This window comes from Lepidochelys kempii, chromosome 1, assembly GCF_965140265.1.
Source record: "Lepidochelys kempii isolate rLepKem1 chromosome 1, rLepKem1.hap2, whole genome shotgun sequence".
NCBI lineage: Eukaryota > Metazoa > Chordata > Testudines > Cheloniidae > Lepidochelys > Lepidochelys kempii.
Genome location: NC_133256.1, coordinates 56,204,485 through 56,222,147, shown reverse-complemented (window position 1 = coordinate 56,222,147; position 17,663 = coordinate 56,204,485). Strand labels below are relative to the sequence as shown.

The window sequence follows — 17,663 nt, the reverse complement described above, 5'->3', positions numbered from 1 at the left end:
AATCAGTGGCTAGTGCTTTTCACTCTCCCATGTGTGGGAGTGTTATTATATGGGAAACTAGTAGCAATACTTATTTGCTTAACACTTTCCATTATAAAATACTCTTACAACCCTTTTTAGAAGCTCTAACATCTCCACTGCTTGCAGAAGGCTTTTGAAATTTGGCAGAAAAAGAGACCCTGATCTAGAGACATACCTTTCATTTACTGCATGAAATTCTGTTCAGATTTGGCTGACTAATAAGGTGTAAAAAATTGACACTGCCCCGATCAGCAGGAAAATTTTGACAGCATGCCAAAATAACTGAACATGAGCAAACATTCTGAAGAGTTGGGCCCATACAGCTGCCAAAGTTGCAACAGCTGAAGCAGACACTACACTGCGAACACCTAGAAACCAGCAGAGTCATAAGAACAATGGCAGAGAGAGAATCACAGAAACATAGGGCTGGAAGGGATGACAGGTCAACTGGTCCACACCCTTGCACTGAGGAAGGACTAAGTATTATCTAGACCAGTGGTTCCCAACTAGGGATCTGAGGCCCCCTGGAAGGCCACAAGCAGGTTTCAGTGTGGCCACCAAACAGGGCCAGCATTAGACTCGCTGGGGTCCAGGGCTGAAAGCAAAGGCCCTCCCATATGGGGATGATGCCCCTGCCTTAAGCCCCACCACTCGCAGTTGAAGCTGAAGCCTGAGCAATGTAGCTTTGCAGGGGGGCACCTGCAGCATGATGCCAGCTATGGGCCAGGACCCCTGCCCCTTCTGCCTGAAGCCCCACCCTCAGCCAAGCCAGAAGCCAGAGTGGGCTGGGAGCCATGGACCCTCCACCTGCCCAGGGTCGGGGGGGGGGGAAGGGGGGCGGGACTGAAAGCAGCCCCTGGGCCCCCGCCCAGGGCAGATGGAGGGTTCACAGCTCCCCCCGCAACTCAGTTACAGCCAGAGGACAAGGCATCGGAACCACAGCCTGGCCACTGTAAGAGCTGAGCAGTCAGGCAGCTGAGAGGAGATGCAGACCCTCCACCTGCCCTGGGCATGGGCCAGGCGCTGCTCTCAGATAGATGGTCTGCAGCACAGCACACACACCCCTCCCCCTGGCCTCCGGGGGAAGGAAGGATGGGGGTGAAAAGTGGACAGGACAGGTCCATCCACTTTGAAAAACTGGGAGGACCATGGTCCCCTGCCCCCCTGTCCCTCCCATTCCGGTGCTGATGCATGAGGCCCCAGGCAATTGCCCTGCTTGCTACTCCCCAACGCCGGCCCTGGTTTTCATATGCAGAAAACCAGCTGGGCAATGGAGTTTTTAATAGCATGTATGCGGGGTGCTCAGAAAGAAAGATTGAGATGCCCTGATCTAGACCATCCCTGACAAGTGTTTGTCACTGGAAGTTTTTAAGAACAGGTTTGAGAGCTATTCCACAACCTCCCTAGGTAACCTGTTACAGTGCTTAACTACTCTAGGCTACACTCCCATGCCCCTGCAATCCAGCCCCTTCTTGGAGCCACTGTATGAAAAAGGAAATCCCTGAACTCCAGGTATGGGGGAGAGAGCTGAGCTCCTCTGTAAGTCCCAAATGCAGCCGTACCAATCTCTTCCTACTCACTCCTACCCCCAGACTCTGGGGGTAACACCAGCAGCTCATTCCCCTCCCCAGGAAAGTAGCCATCTCCTGCTACCACCTAATGTAGTGGATCATGTAGCTCAAGTGGTAGAAACCTGTGCTGCAGGGCAGATAGTTCAGGGTTCAAATGCTTCTGATTCGTGACTTGGGTTGTTACAGTTGTATATGAGAAAGGCAGAGACATTTTTAAAATCTCCAAAGTTACAAAAATTTAGGTTGCAAAGTCAAGCTCTCAAAAGTTAGGAAATGCCTTAAATAGTTGCCTATGCAACCTTAATTCTCGCCTCTTATGTAATGCTTTGTAACAATTTTAATTACATGATCACATACTTTTTCCCCACCTCACATAGAATGTGCAGGATGGACACAGAAGGGTGCATGGGCAACCTTGCAGATCACACATTTCCTGACTTTGGGGTAGGAAGGGTTGTTTTGTTATTTTACTTTGCAACCTACGTAACTTTCTTTTAACGGTTTTCTTTTTTGTATGTTTTTATTTATGACTGCTTGTTGGTAGAAGGGATGAGCTAACTGAAATGGTGTGATCTGTAATTTTAAATAACTGGCAGGACACCATGAGACTGTGCATGGGTGCTATTTATGGCTCTAAACAAAAATATGAGTGTAACAGACCAGAACCAGGCCAGAAGTTAAGGCAGGGCAAGAAAGGATTGACAGGAGTCAGGGAAGTTAGCAGCTGGGACAGGATAGGGTTGAGGGAACAGGTGCAGGGGTTGCAGGTAGAGAGCAAACTAGAAACCTCAACATCAAAATTGCATTTTTTTAAAAAGTCAGTTTAGTTGCAATTTCAGTGTCCACTTGATGTTTTATAACTGCTTTTCTAAATTAAAAGGTTTGATTGTACTTAAAATATATCACAGTTTGTACTTTATATTACTTTGTTAGTACAAGGCCTGGCCTACACCTAAAACTTAGGTCAACTTAAGTAAGCCCCAGTATAAAAACTGCTAGGTCGAAGGAAGAATTCTTCTGTCAACCTAGCCACTGCCTCTTAAGGGGGTGGATATACTACAGCAAGAGAAACACGTTACAGCAACAGGAGGAGTTTGTCTACACTAGAGCAGAGTAGCTGCAGCACTGCATCTGTAATGCTTTTAGTGTAGACATACCTTTTAAGTGGTTTTGAGACTTTACAGGACATGCCCAGTTTAAATAGCAAAGTTACAAACTCCAAAAAAGGCTTACACAACTTAAGTGTTGCATCACTGCAGGCTCTCACAAGCAAACGCCATGCATTTGCTCATATATTGAGAAATTGAAAATCTGAGTCTTTTCCTATATATTTTAAAACTGAAAAGAATGTTTAAAAAGTACTTCACAGCGCAATTTGCAACAATTAAGGTTTTTTGTTGTTTATAAAACAAAGAACATACGTTAATTTCATGGTTACAATTTGGTGTTAGACTGTTACTAATCCATTTTGTGGAAGGACCACTTTTTTTGAGATATTAACAGTACTACACATAGGTTGAAATTCTGAGTCCATGGGCATAGCTTGAGTAGATTGGCTGTGTTCACGGGCAGCCAGCACAGGGGTAGGGAGACAATTCTTCCCCAAGTCTGGAACCAGGGCAGTCCAGTGGTCCGTCCTTTTGCAGTCAGCGGACTGTACAGTTCATGAATCCACTGGCCACACAACTGCTCACCAACATATCCCTTTCTTTTCTCCTACAGAGGTGGGACTGCAAAACTTGGCTCTGTGGTACACAGGATACTGCATAGTCCCACTGTGCTCTCTCTCAAAGACCTGGCCCTGCTGTACAACAGAACCAGTCCTTTTGCATATAGAAGGATTCTTCCCTTAAAAAAAAAAAGTGTAAGGACTACTCAGGTTATAACAAGAAGAGGTTTTACAGCATAGCAGATCCAACAGTGAAAATATCAATGTTAATTATAATTTGACAAAAGAATATTGGTTTGCCAGAACATTTTGTACCTGACCAAAAGTGATTTTACAGTATTCAATAATATTAGTTGAATAGAAGCTAAAGGAAGAGGGTTACTTAAACAATATACTCTACATTCATTCAAGCCTGGTTAGCAGAAAGAAGTCAGTAACCATCAAACTGATGACAAATTGCTATGGAGTATCTTGGTCAACAGTTTAGATCATGCTTTTAGTAGATATTCTTTACTTAAAGTTATCTACAGCAATGAGCATTAATTTTTTTTAATATCTCCTATAAAGGAGGACATCTCTGTTGTAGTACAATTGCCAAAGCCCAAATAATTCTCAACCATATCAGTTACCAGATTGACAATCTTATCGGAGACAACTGCTTTGTAGAGCCCTGTGTGGTACTATTTTTAATCCCATTCCCACTATAACAGCAGGTCCTGTGGGATCTCAGTCCTGCTGCAGGGCTCTCTACGCTAGTCCCACACAGAGCTCTATTGCTTTGCCCAGTATAGCATAGAGTTTATCAAATCAATGGAACATCCCTGTAAAAAAAACAGTACCTTTTATTCAGAAACAGCTCAATCCATCAGCATCACCAGATAGTAAGTACATAATGTCTTGGGGCAAAACAAGGACTATTCTTCTAAAATAATCTCCTGGATATTCTGGTAGCCTAATAGCTAGCTAGGTAGAGCTATTAAAAAGGATACCTCTATTGTTTACTTCAAGATAGATACGCTGGACAGCGAGAAAAAGAATGACAAAGTTACTGGAACATGGACATTAAAAACAAGCCATATGTTCTAGGATTTTGATTCTTTTTGCCCCCCCACCCCCATCAGATTCTAAGTTTCATTTAAAACACACTTCTAACCTTAAATTAATTGTGTCAATGAGCAACTTTTACATACTTCTATACTTTTCCTTTCAAGAAGGATATTTTTGAGGTATGTGCATCAATGCTGAACTGAAACAGGTTTCCTTACCAGGTTTAAGCTAAGCACCCTTTTTCTTACCATGGCTGCACCCTTCGACTTGACAAGCGCTAAGCAGTGTGACCCATCACCTTGAAAAGTAAGACTTCAGAGCTTGTCTCTACAGCCTGTTCTGGTATAACTCCACTGACTGTATTCTGAAATAACTAGGCTTCCAAAGCACAGTAATTATTCCAGAATAGTGTGTCCACATAAGGGAGTTACTCCACTGTAGCTATTCCAGTATAACTATTCCTATGCCTGCCTATTTCCCCATACAGACAAGCCCTCAAATCCCCTCTCAGCAGTGGTCAGTTTCAAACACATCTGCATATCAGGCAATTTTAAATGACTGAGGGTCCCCACATAGCATAAACTGCTCTGTTTGCCCCTGCTTTGCTCTTCAACCAGTCAGGCCAGTGATTGGGAAGGCAGAAGCTTAAGATCAGCACTGCTGAAGCAAAGCCAGTATTCTCAACAGGGAGAGAGAAAGAAAAAGAAAAAGACAGAGGGAGAGGCAAACAAAAAAAATACAGCCCAAGATTGAAAATGAGGGAAAAAAAACAAAAGACAGAGGCCAATTACTAGGTGTAAGGGTGGGACATTTTTGGCTAATCTAATTATCACTGTTAAATTGTCTCCCAAAAATGGAGAGAGAAAGCCTTTCTGTAAAAAGATCGCATTCTCCATGGAAAGAGCATTGTGTGCAAGGGAGATTTACCACCACCAACTTGAACAGAAATTAAGATAAGACTAGCTTACAATTTGAATGTCATCTTTACAAAGACATGGCTCCTGTTAAACCAGGTCTGCAAAGCACTGCCTCCACCCAAACAATAGTAGTAAGGGTGTGAATTCTGCCCCAACTCAAAATTTACCTTAAAAGGGTGTAAATTCAAAGTCTATTTTGGATTATTTAAATACTATAATCATCAAATACAGCAACATAATTGAGGAACACACTCAAATGGAGTCAAAATACTTTAACAGTATATTTAGGCTCACCATTCCCTTTTTCATCCTAGATTAACTTTCACTTCAGAGAGATATTTTCCTCATTATTTTAGCTAGAAAAGGACAGATGTCAGCCCCTCAGAATTTCTCCTCTTTTTCACAGTGGCTACAATAAAAGGTGCTTATGGTATTGAAGGGTAGTGGAGTCAAAAGACCTAAACAATATCCTCGGGGATTCAGTTACCTTTGTAAAAGAGACAGCATTTCAGATTTGAAAGGTGGATTAAGGAAGGATATCCCTCTGTGCTGCTTGATGTAAGCAGCTGGAGACTCTCAGCAGATCTACATTGCTAAGCTACTGCCGTCATTTCAAGAACCTTCTGGTGTCATTTTAAAGACTGGGGGATTTAAGCAAGAATTGGGAGTGAAAGCAAGCGACCATCACCATGTGTGTGATAAAAAAGCTCAGCTGAGTGTGGGAGCGGCCCTTGCAATTTCGCCACTGGCCCCTATAGCCCGGCCTAGGCAGGCCTACAACCTTTGAGAGAGCAGCCTTTCGCACCAGCCCCGACGTGCGAGGGACCTGCGGCCGGGTGTTTGGGGGAAGGGGTGTTGTTACTACCCGAAGGGGTGACACAAAAGGCAGCCAGCCCCATTGTCCAGCCCCTGCAAGCGCCGCCGATCCCTTTGAGCCTCGGGCAGGGAGGGGAGGCGGCAGCTGGTTAGCCGGGAGAGGAGGGGGCCACACGGACACGGGCGCATCCCGCCGCCTGCCCAGGCAGGCCCAGCCCCTCACACAGCCCCATGTGGAACAAGCCGGGGCGGGGAGCGGCGCGACCGCGCCCCCAGCCCCCCCATCTCCGCCCGGCCGTGGGGCGAGGAGACGGCGGCCGCCATGGGCGGCTGCAGGCCCGCGGCGGGGCGGCGATGGGAGGCGCGGCCGGCCGGCCGCGCACCCCCTGCCGGGCTCCCTACTCCCTCCCCAGGCCGCGCCCGCATGACGGAGAAGAAAAACCCGGAGGGCATTTTCCTTGCGCCCCCGCCGGCCGCCCGGCTCGGAGCGGGGTGCGGGCCCCTCCCCTCGAGCCCGCCCGGGGCGGAGGAGGGGGAGGAGGAGGCGGCGCGGCCGAGCTCGGCTCCGGCGGGAGCGGGACCCGCCGGCCCGGCCCAGACTCACCTCCACGTCGCGGCCCTTGTTCTTGAAGCTCTTGATGCGGTGGTTCTCCAGGCCCGCGGCGGCGGCGGCGGCGGCGTTCTCGGCCATGGCTGCTCCGGCGGCGGCTCCCAGCTACTGCGAGGCGGCTCCGGCGGCGGCTCGCGGGGAGCAGGGGGGAGAGGGCGGGGGAAAGGGACGTTCCGTGACGAGCGCGAGGAGGGGGGATGGAAAGCAGGGGCACGCGCCGTTGCTGAGTGACGGAGAGCGCGGCTCGCGAGGCATGTGACAGTGTCGAACACGCCTCCTCTGCTTCAGGCCCGGCTCCGCGGCTGTGGCTTTATGCTAATTTGAGGGGCGCCTAATTTGCATAACGCGTAATCCTTCGGAGTAGCGAGCGGCGGAGACTACAGCCCCCGGCATGCAGTGCGGCTTGGAGCCTCGAGACTATACGCCGCGTTGCACCCTGGGTCTTGTAGTCTCTGTGAGCCGCATTGTGCTGTGCTGTGGGTCGCCCAGCCCACTCTGCCGGTGGCGTGCACACAGCGCGCTGTGCATGGCGGTCTCCTAGGGAGGTGGAAGAGTTGCAGCTGCCCGTGGCAATGCCAGGCTTTTGTAGCACATGCAAGTGCTGGAACAATTTGTATAGTGCGGGTGCTGAGAGCCACTGACCCAAACTGTAAATCCTGTGTATAACGGAAACCACTTCAAGCCAGTGGGTGCTGCAGCACCCTGTACCCCTAGTTTCAGTATCCAGGCAGGATGTCTAGATGTCTCCTTCCCAGCTCCCCCAACCTAGACTCTGCATTTCTCTCCTGCTGGGGGGCATTTGGGGCACGTTTTTCAGGCTTTTCTCTGCAATCGTGGAAGCTGGAAACATTTTTTAAATGAAAGCTGAGCTTGCCCTGTATTCCTGAGTCCAGGCATTGCGGCTTTAAGACAAATGCCAAATAGTTCAAGACTTAATAAAACCATGGGAGTTGGCAACACTGCTTGTGACTCAGGCTATGTGTCTATGTGTCAGTTACCTGGCTAATTGGCAACTTCCTGGTTTCAAGTGACCCACTCAATCAGGGTCTCAGGCCATCACCACCTCAAATTAGAATCATACACTGCTGCTACTCACAGACCTGAGGTTGCAATCCCGTGTGTGTCAGCTTTGATTACCTCAGCCTGTCATGGCAGAGGGGCCATTTACATTGGTCAAACTGGACAGTCTCTATGTAAAAGAATAAATGGACACAAATCAGACATCAAGCATTATAACATTCAAAAACCAGCTGGAGAACACTTTAATCTCTCTGGTCACTCCATTACAGACCTAAAAGTGGCAATTCTTCAAAAAAAAAAAAATACAAAAACAGACTCCAACGAGAGACTGCTGAATTGGAATTAATTTGCAAACTAGATACAACTAACTTAGGCTTGAATAGAGACTGGGAGTGGATGGGTCATTACACAAAGTAAAACCATTTCCCCATGTTTATTCCCACCCCCGTTCCTCAGAAGTTCTTGTCAACTGCTGGAAATGGCCCACCTTGATTATCACTACAAAACGTTCCCCTTTCCCCCTCCCCCAGCTCTCCTGCTGGTAATAGCTCACCTTAAGTGATCACTCTGGTTACAGTGTGTATGGTAACACCCATTGTTTCATGTTCTCTATGTATATAAATCTCCACACTGTATTTTCCACTGAATGCATCTGATGAAGTGAGCTGTAGCTTACAAAGCTTATGCTCAAATAAATTTGTTAGTCTCTAAGGTGCCACAAGTACTCCTTTTCTTCTTTTCCTAGTGTAGCTATTGAGAGGGCTACCCATGAAGGCCTTATTTTCACTATAGAAAAACTGTGTATTCTTAACTGGAGTTAGTTCCCTTGAGTTAACTAACTTGAGGTATAATCCTGGTGAAGAAAGACAGAGCAGTTTGTAGTTTTCACATGAGTTAGCACTTAGGAGATCAAGTTCCTGTCCTTCATTTGGATTTTAACTTGAGTAAAAACATACCTTTTTGTAGAAAGGACAAGGTCAAAATCAATACAGCTTCTTAAAAATCCTGGATTTTCCCTAGTGGTCTCCCATGCAAATATTGACCTGAACACCTGACCCGGTTTGGCTTGTGAGATCTATAACATGGCCTGAGGTCATTTAGCTGCACAGCTCCTAACAAGATTACACAAAAAGTGTGTTAAAAATAAAGATAGATTCTTATAACTTCCATTCTACAAATAGGTTTTAATGTTTACTCCAGAATAAGCTTTAAAAAGAATAAAACTAGCCTTTCTGGTGGCATAGAAAATTGTGAGAGAATGACTGGTGCAGTGTTGTTTGAATCTGTTACAAGGCACACATCCCCTTTTGCATCTCATTGGGATATAAACTCAAGTCCATTTATGTCTAAAGTAACAAATATCTAGCATGTGTCAAGCACAGCTTGAGATAGCTGTCGTATCCTAAAATTCAGCTCATTTGAAAAGACATTCCATGGTAACAATGCTGCCTATTTAAAACTTGCAAATGATAAAATATTCCATCTGATTTTGTTTGTTTGTTTGTTTGTTTGTTAATAGAGGACAACATTTCCTAGTCTCAGCAACTTCAGTTTATAAAAAGTTGGACAGACAAAAGGGTTGGATACTGAAGTCACAAATCACAGGGTTTTGTGGGATTCACACAAAATGTGGTCCAGCGGCAGAAAAGACACTTCATTTTTGAACCTATTGTAATCTGAATTTATGAACCGAATTGGTTTTGCAGTTCCAAAAGGAGTCAAATCTTAAACCCTTATCTGCAAACGCCTATCTACACAGGTATTCTGACTGAATCCAATGGCTGTATTCATTTGCATGGAGTTAAGCACATACATAAGTGCTTATAATACCAGGGTTTTATTTCAGTCACTAAGGTATGCAGCTATTCTTTAAACACACACAGGGGTCTGTTCTACATGGTCCGATCTGTTGAGCAAGGTGATACCATTGTACATAGTCACTTTTTAGAGTAGGCTTGCACTAATACTTTTGAACAACTCTCTAATGATAGCTGGTATTAGGTTCACACGCTTTCCCCCTGAAATCTACAAATGTTAGTTTTCTTAGCAAAGCATAATCTAAGAGTAGATTTTTCACTGTGGAGTTAACTCAGGGTCTTACTTGGGTGTTGCTCCAAACCCCTTCCATCCACACACACAACCGTCTGACCCAAGTTTAGTCGTGCTTTTAACGCAGGCTGGCTGGCTCATCTGGGGCTGCAGGCTAAAACCTTTGCAGTGAGGAAGCAGGCTAAACCATTTGAGTGCTGGTTATCCTCCAGCACCTTCCCACAAAAGTGGCTTATCACACTGCAGGACAAAGAACTGTGGGTAATGCCCCCAGTAGCATTAGCAACACCCCTTGGGAAGTGCAGCACCAGTGAGGATGCAGTCAGAGACAGTCTAAGCATAAGCAGACTAAGCAATTGCATAGGGCCCTGCGTAGCTCAAGTGGGTCCCCTATTTGCTGTTTATTATAAGAGCTTGCCTGTTTCAGTACTTTGTGGCGGGGGCCCCAACAATATTCCTGCTTTGGGCCTCCACAATGTGCTTGCACCAGTTCTGGATGCAGGAACTCCAGTAGGGCTTTGCAGTGTGATTGCTCACACCTAGGCTAAGCTAGCCCATGTGTTGATCCCCTGAGTTAAGTCTCCAGTGAAGATTTACCCTAAGGTGCTCTGGAAAGGTGAGGAGGGAAAAGGGCTGGTATCCTTTTTTTGTATATGATGCATAGAGGAGGTCTGGAAGAAGGTATTTTTGTTTTATTTGTTTACATGCTTATTCAGGCCCCTACAGTGTTGCCAAACCCAGATGTTCAAAAATTTTCACTCAAGCCCCTCAGAATCATGTGATTGAGTCAAAAGTATAAGATTTAAAAACAATACATTTGGGATTCTTTTTATTTGCCTTCTGGTTTTTAGCCTCTGGAGTGCATTCAGATTGTATTTTTAAGCTTTTCTCCACAACCATGAAGGCTAGAAACTTTTTTTTTTTTTAATTAAAGGTGTGATTCTCACTTCATGACTTGTCACTAGCTGCTGGGGCTTTAAGTAAAACATCAAATATAATGAGAATAGGTAACACTGTGTCAAGGCTGGAAAGCTATGTCCGTAGTACTAATGAAATTATGACATCACAAGAATCAAGTGTGTGAATGGAGAAACTGAGAGGGGTTGGGGGTAGGAGGGTTTTTTTTCCCCCCTCAGGACTTATCTATACATAGTTTTCTACTGATTTAAAAAAAATTGGCATTAACAACTCATTTAAATTGGGTGTGACCCAGCCTCCAGTGTGAAGTGTCCCCAATAGGGGATTGCACTGATTTAACTCAAATTGTTTTTTTTAAATACAAATGTAGTTAAACTATTACAAAACTATGTGTAGAAGAGCACTTAGATTCTTTAAAGTTTGTTTTTGTTAACATCTTTTTAACTTCAGTGATTAACATTTTGCACAAAGATTCAGTACCTTCACTCCAATAAACTAAGGTGTTAGAGATCACAATACGCACCCAAGACTTCCCAGGGATGTCGTCCAGCAAAGCTACAGAAGACCAGATTTGATATTCCTGATATTTCCAAAGTACAAAACAAGCAGAAGAGGGAAAACAGTAAAAAAAAATTTTTTCATACCATTTTTATATATCATGAAGAAGCAAACAGAGGTACAAGCGCCATCTTTAAAAAGTCCTTTGCAGGTCACCTTTAAGAAAAACATTCTGGTACCATTATACTTTCACCCTGCTCCACTGTTCTGGAGTATTATTTTGTTTGTCCTTTTTAAACATTAAACTTCCTGTCTCCCTTCTGGTCTGTCCAGCACCAGGTACATTTTCAGCATTCAGAAATTCAATATTAAAATAAGAGTAAGGCCAAATAGAATAGAAAATGAAAATCCAGCTTCCCCACTTACAGAAATTCCACATATTTGGCACAAAGTTGTCACAGGCTTTGCCAACATTCCATTAGCCTTTCTGTTGTCCCTGATAATAAGTAACAGTTTGTTAAATAGTGTGGATGCTACAGATAAAAAAAAATGTTTATCTAAAAGCTGTATAGAGAATACCTGGTAAATCTTTGGTACAGTTCAATCAGTGTAAAGAGAAAAAGACTTCCTTGTATTTGAAGAGATAACAATGATCTAGGCTTCAAAAGATAACAGCAAGGTTATATTTGTGACAGTCATGCAGGAGATCTTTCTACTCTCAGTATGCACAATCTGAGTTGACTGATGGCTATAAACCTGATGGGTTGCTAGAAAAAAAATAATATTATAAACACTTCTGTTTACTATAAATATTCAAAAGATTGAGGCTTAATTTCAACAAAGGTTTCTTGTTTGATAGCTAAGATTTTTATTTCTAGTCTTAGACTTTAGTAGGTTTCCTTAGGTATCAATATTGCTACTTTGGTATAGATCACCATAACTATAATTTAGGGGTACTGAAGTCAGAGTGAACTCCTCCTAGATTATTAGAAATTAAAGGCTGGACATGTGTTATTCAAGACATATTTCCCCCTTATATCTAACCTTTGACATCTATGTCAAAAGTAATAATGATCTCCATGTAGGTGATTAGAAATCACAGTGATAGGTGCCTTAGAAATACCCAAGAGAGAGGGAATTGGTGAAATTCAAACTTTTTCTTTGTAAATTTGATAGAACTCTAATTGATATATTTAATAAGTAAAAGTCAATATCTGAGATTTAATTTATTTCCTCCCTATACCCCCACTCTTTGGGCTTGTAATTTCATTAGTTAATTATTATTTAAAAATATGTAAAGAATCATTTATAGTAGTAACATTGTTTAGTATCCGGATTTCAGTTTATGCCCAAAAAGAAGGCCGTGGAACAATTAATTATATGGCAGATGCCTTGCACAGGCTCTCCTTAATTCCTGAATTGCAATCCAAGGGGATTCTAAATACAGTTGTATTTCTCGTAGATGTGTAAAAGAGAAGATTAAATGGTAAGAAAGCTTCAAAAAGGACATTCACAGCTGTGACAGATACCATGATGATAGGCGTATGTAACAACATAGCAATCGGAATAATTGTCAGAATGGTAGGTTTGAACTAGTCCACATCACCAATAACTGCTCAGGACACCAGTGCGCCACATGGCAAAAGAATGCACTGAGTTCCCTCATGAAAAGCACTGTCTGGTGTGAAGTGATACAATAATTAATACTGAAAGCTAAAAAAACCAAGAGCCAGCAATGGGATTTCCTCAGACCTAGGTCAGCTGCTGAACTGTCTTTGCTATCTTCTCATTTATGAGTCATTTGTCTTTTATCTGTCCTTCAAAATAATTGCTAAATCCACCTCAGCCCTCTTTCTGGACACTGTCCCAGGCATTAATTTTTTTAATTAAAACTTAAGTGCTAGTAACAGAATAGGTTCAAACACAATAGTATGTCATGATCTTCCATGTTTACCTTGTCTTATCATGTCCTTTTTATATTGTAACCCTGCTGTTTTAAATCTAATTTAGGCCCTGATCCTGCCAAGTACTCTCTGGACAGCAGGGAGTTAACAGATTGAAGGATAGCTAAACAAAGAATCCAGTTAAAGTCTGTGTAGTTAGTTTTTAAAAGGCATATTTGGATTACTGGATTTTAGAAGACATAACTGGCCCAGATATTAGGAGTGCACAGGTTGTCAATTTCATTGCAGTTAGATTCTTCGCAGTGAGATCAGTTGTGAATTTTTTTAAGATCATTCCTGCAGATCTTATTGGGAGTCAGAAGAGTGATTTTTCTGTGGCCTTATCTAAGCAGGAAATTTGCACTGGTATAACCTAAGATGTGAATTTAAATTGATAAAGCAGAATAGGTGGAAACTTATTTCAGCGTAAGAGTGATTTGGTTTACATTGACCAGGAACAGGTTTAAATTAAACTGAAAAATTATGGCTATTATTTATAATTTGTATAATCATGGACCAGGACCCCATAGTGCTCAGGGCTGTACAAACACATCCCAAAGAAGGTCTCTGCCCCAAGGAGTTTACAATCTAAGTACAAGACAAGAGATAGCAGATGGGTACAGACAGACGGATGACTACAAAGAAACAATACGACAGCACTGCTTAGTGTGACAGCCAGTGCTCTTTGCACACTGGCAGCCTACCTATTATCAAGTGTTGGGTAGGCATCCTGGCAGAGGAGTTTTGAGGAGGGATTTGAAGGTAGGTAGCTTTGCAGATTTTTACAAGGAACACTACCCAGCTGTGAAGGGCAGCCTGGGAGAAAGCATGAAGATGTTAGAAAATGTAACAAGCGAGCAGCTGAGACTGGCATCACAGGCCAGCTGGAGGCGGGTATTGACAGCTTTAGAGAGAATAAAAGATGATAGGTATGGTGGGGGTTGACTGTGAAGGGCCTTGAAAGTGAATGTTTGATGCTATAGAAAAGGGGAAGCCAGTGAAGGGATTCAAAGAGTGTCTACTCAGCCTTTTGCACTGGCTTAACTATATTGGCTTAAAAACTGATTTAAGTTAAACTGGTGCATATTCCCATGTAGACAAGGCCTTTGTCTCCCTTCCTCCTCCTGGCTGTCTGTGGGCCTTGGGTAACAGGGTCTCTGCTCTCTATAGTAGGAGTCTTCTGATTGTTGATTTCTTCCACCTTTTGACTCAAGTGTTGCCTTTCCTTGCTACCAAACAGTAGAAGCCATATTTACAGGTGTGAAGATATTCCAGATATCATCATCAGCGTCTCCTTCTTTCAGCCATCAAGAGAATCAGCAGGCTCTTGATATGCTACAAAATTGAATAGATTTTTACTTCAAGCTCAGGACTGGTGTCCAAGGTACGTGACTACAATGCAACTTTACAACTGAGATTTTTAGTCTCAGAAAAGGCAGGAAATTCAAAGGTATGCTTCCCCTAACCATTGTAAATCATCCTCCTTGAGCAATGAACATAGGTTCATTGTACTCCTGTTAACTTTAATGTTTTAATATATATGCACACACGTCAGTGCCCATGAATTTTTATATGTTGTAGATCCAGTGAACAAAGCCGCATATATAAGGTTTAGTGTTATTGGACATGAATCATGTATTCAAGTTTTGTAAAGAGATGAGGGTGTCTTTGAAGATTGCTGTAGTATACATAATGTCAATGTCTTAAATTTGTTCATCCCTCTTCCTGCAGTATCGGATATAAAGGTTAAATGAACAGGCATGCAATAGCAGTTGTTAAATTACATGACAAAAACCCTTTCGCAATCTTGCCTGGCTTTGGAGACTGAGTTCCCCCTAGAGGCTGATGTAGGGAACTATTGACAGTGTTTGTGTTTAGATGAACTTAGCAAGGAATAAGTTACAGTATGATGACCCCTTCTGGTGCATAGAAAACATCAGTGGGTCTTGGACAGAAAGTGACAAATGGTTGTAACAAGAACAAGAAATGGTACAAGCTTTCTAAAAGCATTTTTTTGTTTATTTTAGGTTGTTTAATGACACAGTTATACAAAATCATCAAGAATTATACTTCTCAATTTTTCCATATAGAGAGTATCATCACAGACAAAAAAGCCAGGTCCAATAAGTACATTCCAGCCACTTAACTTATTTAAAAGGAGTACTTGTGGAACCTTAGAGACTAACAAATTTATTTGAGCATAAGCTTTCGTGAGCTACAGCTCACTTCATCGGATGCATTCAGTGGAACGCTCAAATAAATTTGTTAATCTCTAAGGTTGTTAGTCTCTAAGGTGCCACAAGTACTCCTTTTCTTTTTGAGAATACAGACTAACATGGCTGCTACTCTGAAACTTAACTTATTTAAGTCATCTTTTATCTTTAGTATACACTGAGAATTGGACTTTACCAATAATAAAGAGAAATGTATGTTCTTTTGGTCTCTGTTGAATCTGAATGATCTCTTTTCTCAAATCCTAAATGAGGTAGCCACACTTGGTGCAAGGTACCAATCTCAAGCCATCTGTCCGTCATTTAGGCCCAATCCCGCAATGAGCTCAGCATGGGTAGAACTCTGTGTCCACACGGAGCTCAATGCATGATTGGGACCTTAGAGTATGTCCCAAATTCTTCTGAAACACCCCCAGTTTTATCTGGAAGCTCTTGTCTTTTCTGTAACTCTGAGTCTGCATATCTGGCAGCCACCCATCTATATATATTATTAGCTCAGAGTTTTGTGGTGTGTATATATCCTTGACCAGTAATCTTGTAAAATCGCCAAGGGATCCCAAGGCAATCTGACACCTGTTGTCATTTGGGAAGATGTTGCTTGCGAGTTGATTTTTTGGGAGGGTGGGATATTTTCCCCCTACATTTTTTCCCTTTGCTGTGACGGTTGGTCAGTTGCTGCAGGTTTCATCATTGTTTGCTTGGCAGATTTTTATGTTTAATTGTCAAATGTGGCTGGAGCTTAGGACAGGCATCTTTATTATCTTTTGATAAATCTAAATAAACTAAAGTCTTATGATAATTTTATGACTAATTGAGGGGTAGTTCCCTGGGTGGGAGCAGACAGGAGATAGTAGGGCTGGATAAGACACTAAGAGCTTGCGTATATGAAAACATTGCACTGTTTTAACCAAAACTATGATTTTAAATAAGAGCAAAGCCCTATGTGGACACTAGTTTTGGTTTAGGAGTGGCTTATTGCAGTTTAGCTTAAACCAGTTCTTATGGCTTGGTCCATATTTCAAACTTATATTAGCATAGCTATGTTGGTGATGGGCATGGGCGGCACATAACGGAGGCTGGGGGAGGCTGAGCCCCCTCAAACCTTGCGCCACCGGGGAGGGGCCGGGGGGGACACAGATTACTGCATGGGCCCCGGAGAATTTGGGGACCCCAGAAAAATCTCCCCATGGCCCCAGGGCTGAAGGAGCTGTGACTCTCCGCTGTGACCCAGAGCTTTTCTGGTGTTGGGGCCGCAGGAGGGTTCGGGGGCAGAAAGGAGCGAGCGGAGGGCAGGGCCTCAGGGGAAAGAGGCAGAGTGGTGGCAGAATGGGTGCGGGGCCGTGTGTGGAACTGGGGAGGGGATCCGTGCTTGAAGCTCTGGCTAGGGCTGAGAGCTCTGCCATGGTGTCCTGGCCCAGGGCTGAGAGCTTGACCCTGGCTGGAGCCGAGCTCTCAGTGTCCACCCCCTCAAGGACTACGGGGAGGGCAGCTGAGAGCAGTGAGTGGGGGGTGCGGCCTCAGTCAGAAGAGACGGGGCAGGGGCTAGTCTCCCCAAGGGGAAGCTTCACCTGCCGCCCAGGGTGATGGTGGGTATGAAAAAGGACCCCGCCCCCCAGTAACACAGCTATGGTGACAAAACCCCCAGTGTAGACACAGCTATGTTAACAGAAGAGCACTTCTGTCAACATAGCTAACATCATTCAGCGAAATGTTCCTCTTACGCCGGCAGAAAAACTCCTTCTCTCAGCGTACCATGCATCCACACTAAGGGGCTATGACAACATAGGCTAAGTAGCGTAAGCATAGCAAAACAGAAATAAAACTGGTTTAAATTGAAATTAGAGTGTCTGCATAGCCTTGTGTACCTCAATAAGGCCTTGATCTTATACTTGCTCTATGCAGGCAAAGAGGCCTGCCTGCATGAACGGTTTGTAGGCCTGGGGCTGGAGGCCTGGTCTTCACATAGACATTGCAGCGGCTTAACTAAAGGAGTGTTTAGTTAAACGGGTGCAAAGCCTTGTGAGGACCCCCTTAATTCAGTTTATATCTGTTATGTCTATTTAGTTTATGTCCGTAAGGAATTCCCCTCAACTAAACTGATATAAGCCATGATTAAATCAAATTATGAGCATCCACACTGGACTTAGTACCAATATAACTGAGTTCAAAACACACTTTTGGTTACATCAGTAATTTGGTGTGTAGATCTGGCCTAAGACTCACTGTATGATCTGAAAACATAAGAATAAATAAAGTCACATTCAAATCTTGCTAGAACTCCTCTCAATTTGGGAGAGGAATCTTGAAATACAGAGATCACTAAAAATAGGTATAACATAACTCATTCCAAAAG

At 43.6% G+C, this 17,663-nt stretch overlaps 1 protein-coding gene across 4 annotated transcripts in view; it reads right to left on the bottom strand.

Annotated features, from left to right (window-relative positions):
• KPNA3 (karyopherin subunit alpha 3) overlaps positions 1-6,943 on the bottom strand; it is a 79,657-nt gene extending 72,714 nt beyond the window's left edge. Inside the window, exons 1-3 of one of the 4 annotated variants that reach the window (XM_073343558.1) lie at positions 6,646-6,717; positions 5,713-5,866; positions 4,101-4,278 (exon numbers count right to left, since the gene is read on the bottom strand). Coding sequence is in view for 2 of the 4 variants with exons in the window: in XM_073343566.1 (XP_073199667.1) it covers positions 6,646-6,732 (87 nt within the window). In the remaining 2 variants the exon portion in view is untranslated. Of the gene's footprint in view, positions 1-4,100; positions 4,279-5,712; positions 5,867-6,645 lie in introns of all 4 variants that reach the window. The other 3 variants (XM_073343548.1, XM_073343566.1, XM_073343537.1) reach the window with 3 other exon arrangements.
• Between the last annotated feature and the right edge of the window lie 10,720 nt (positions 6,944-17,663).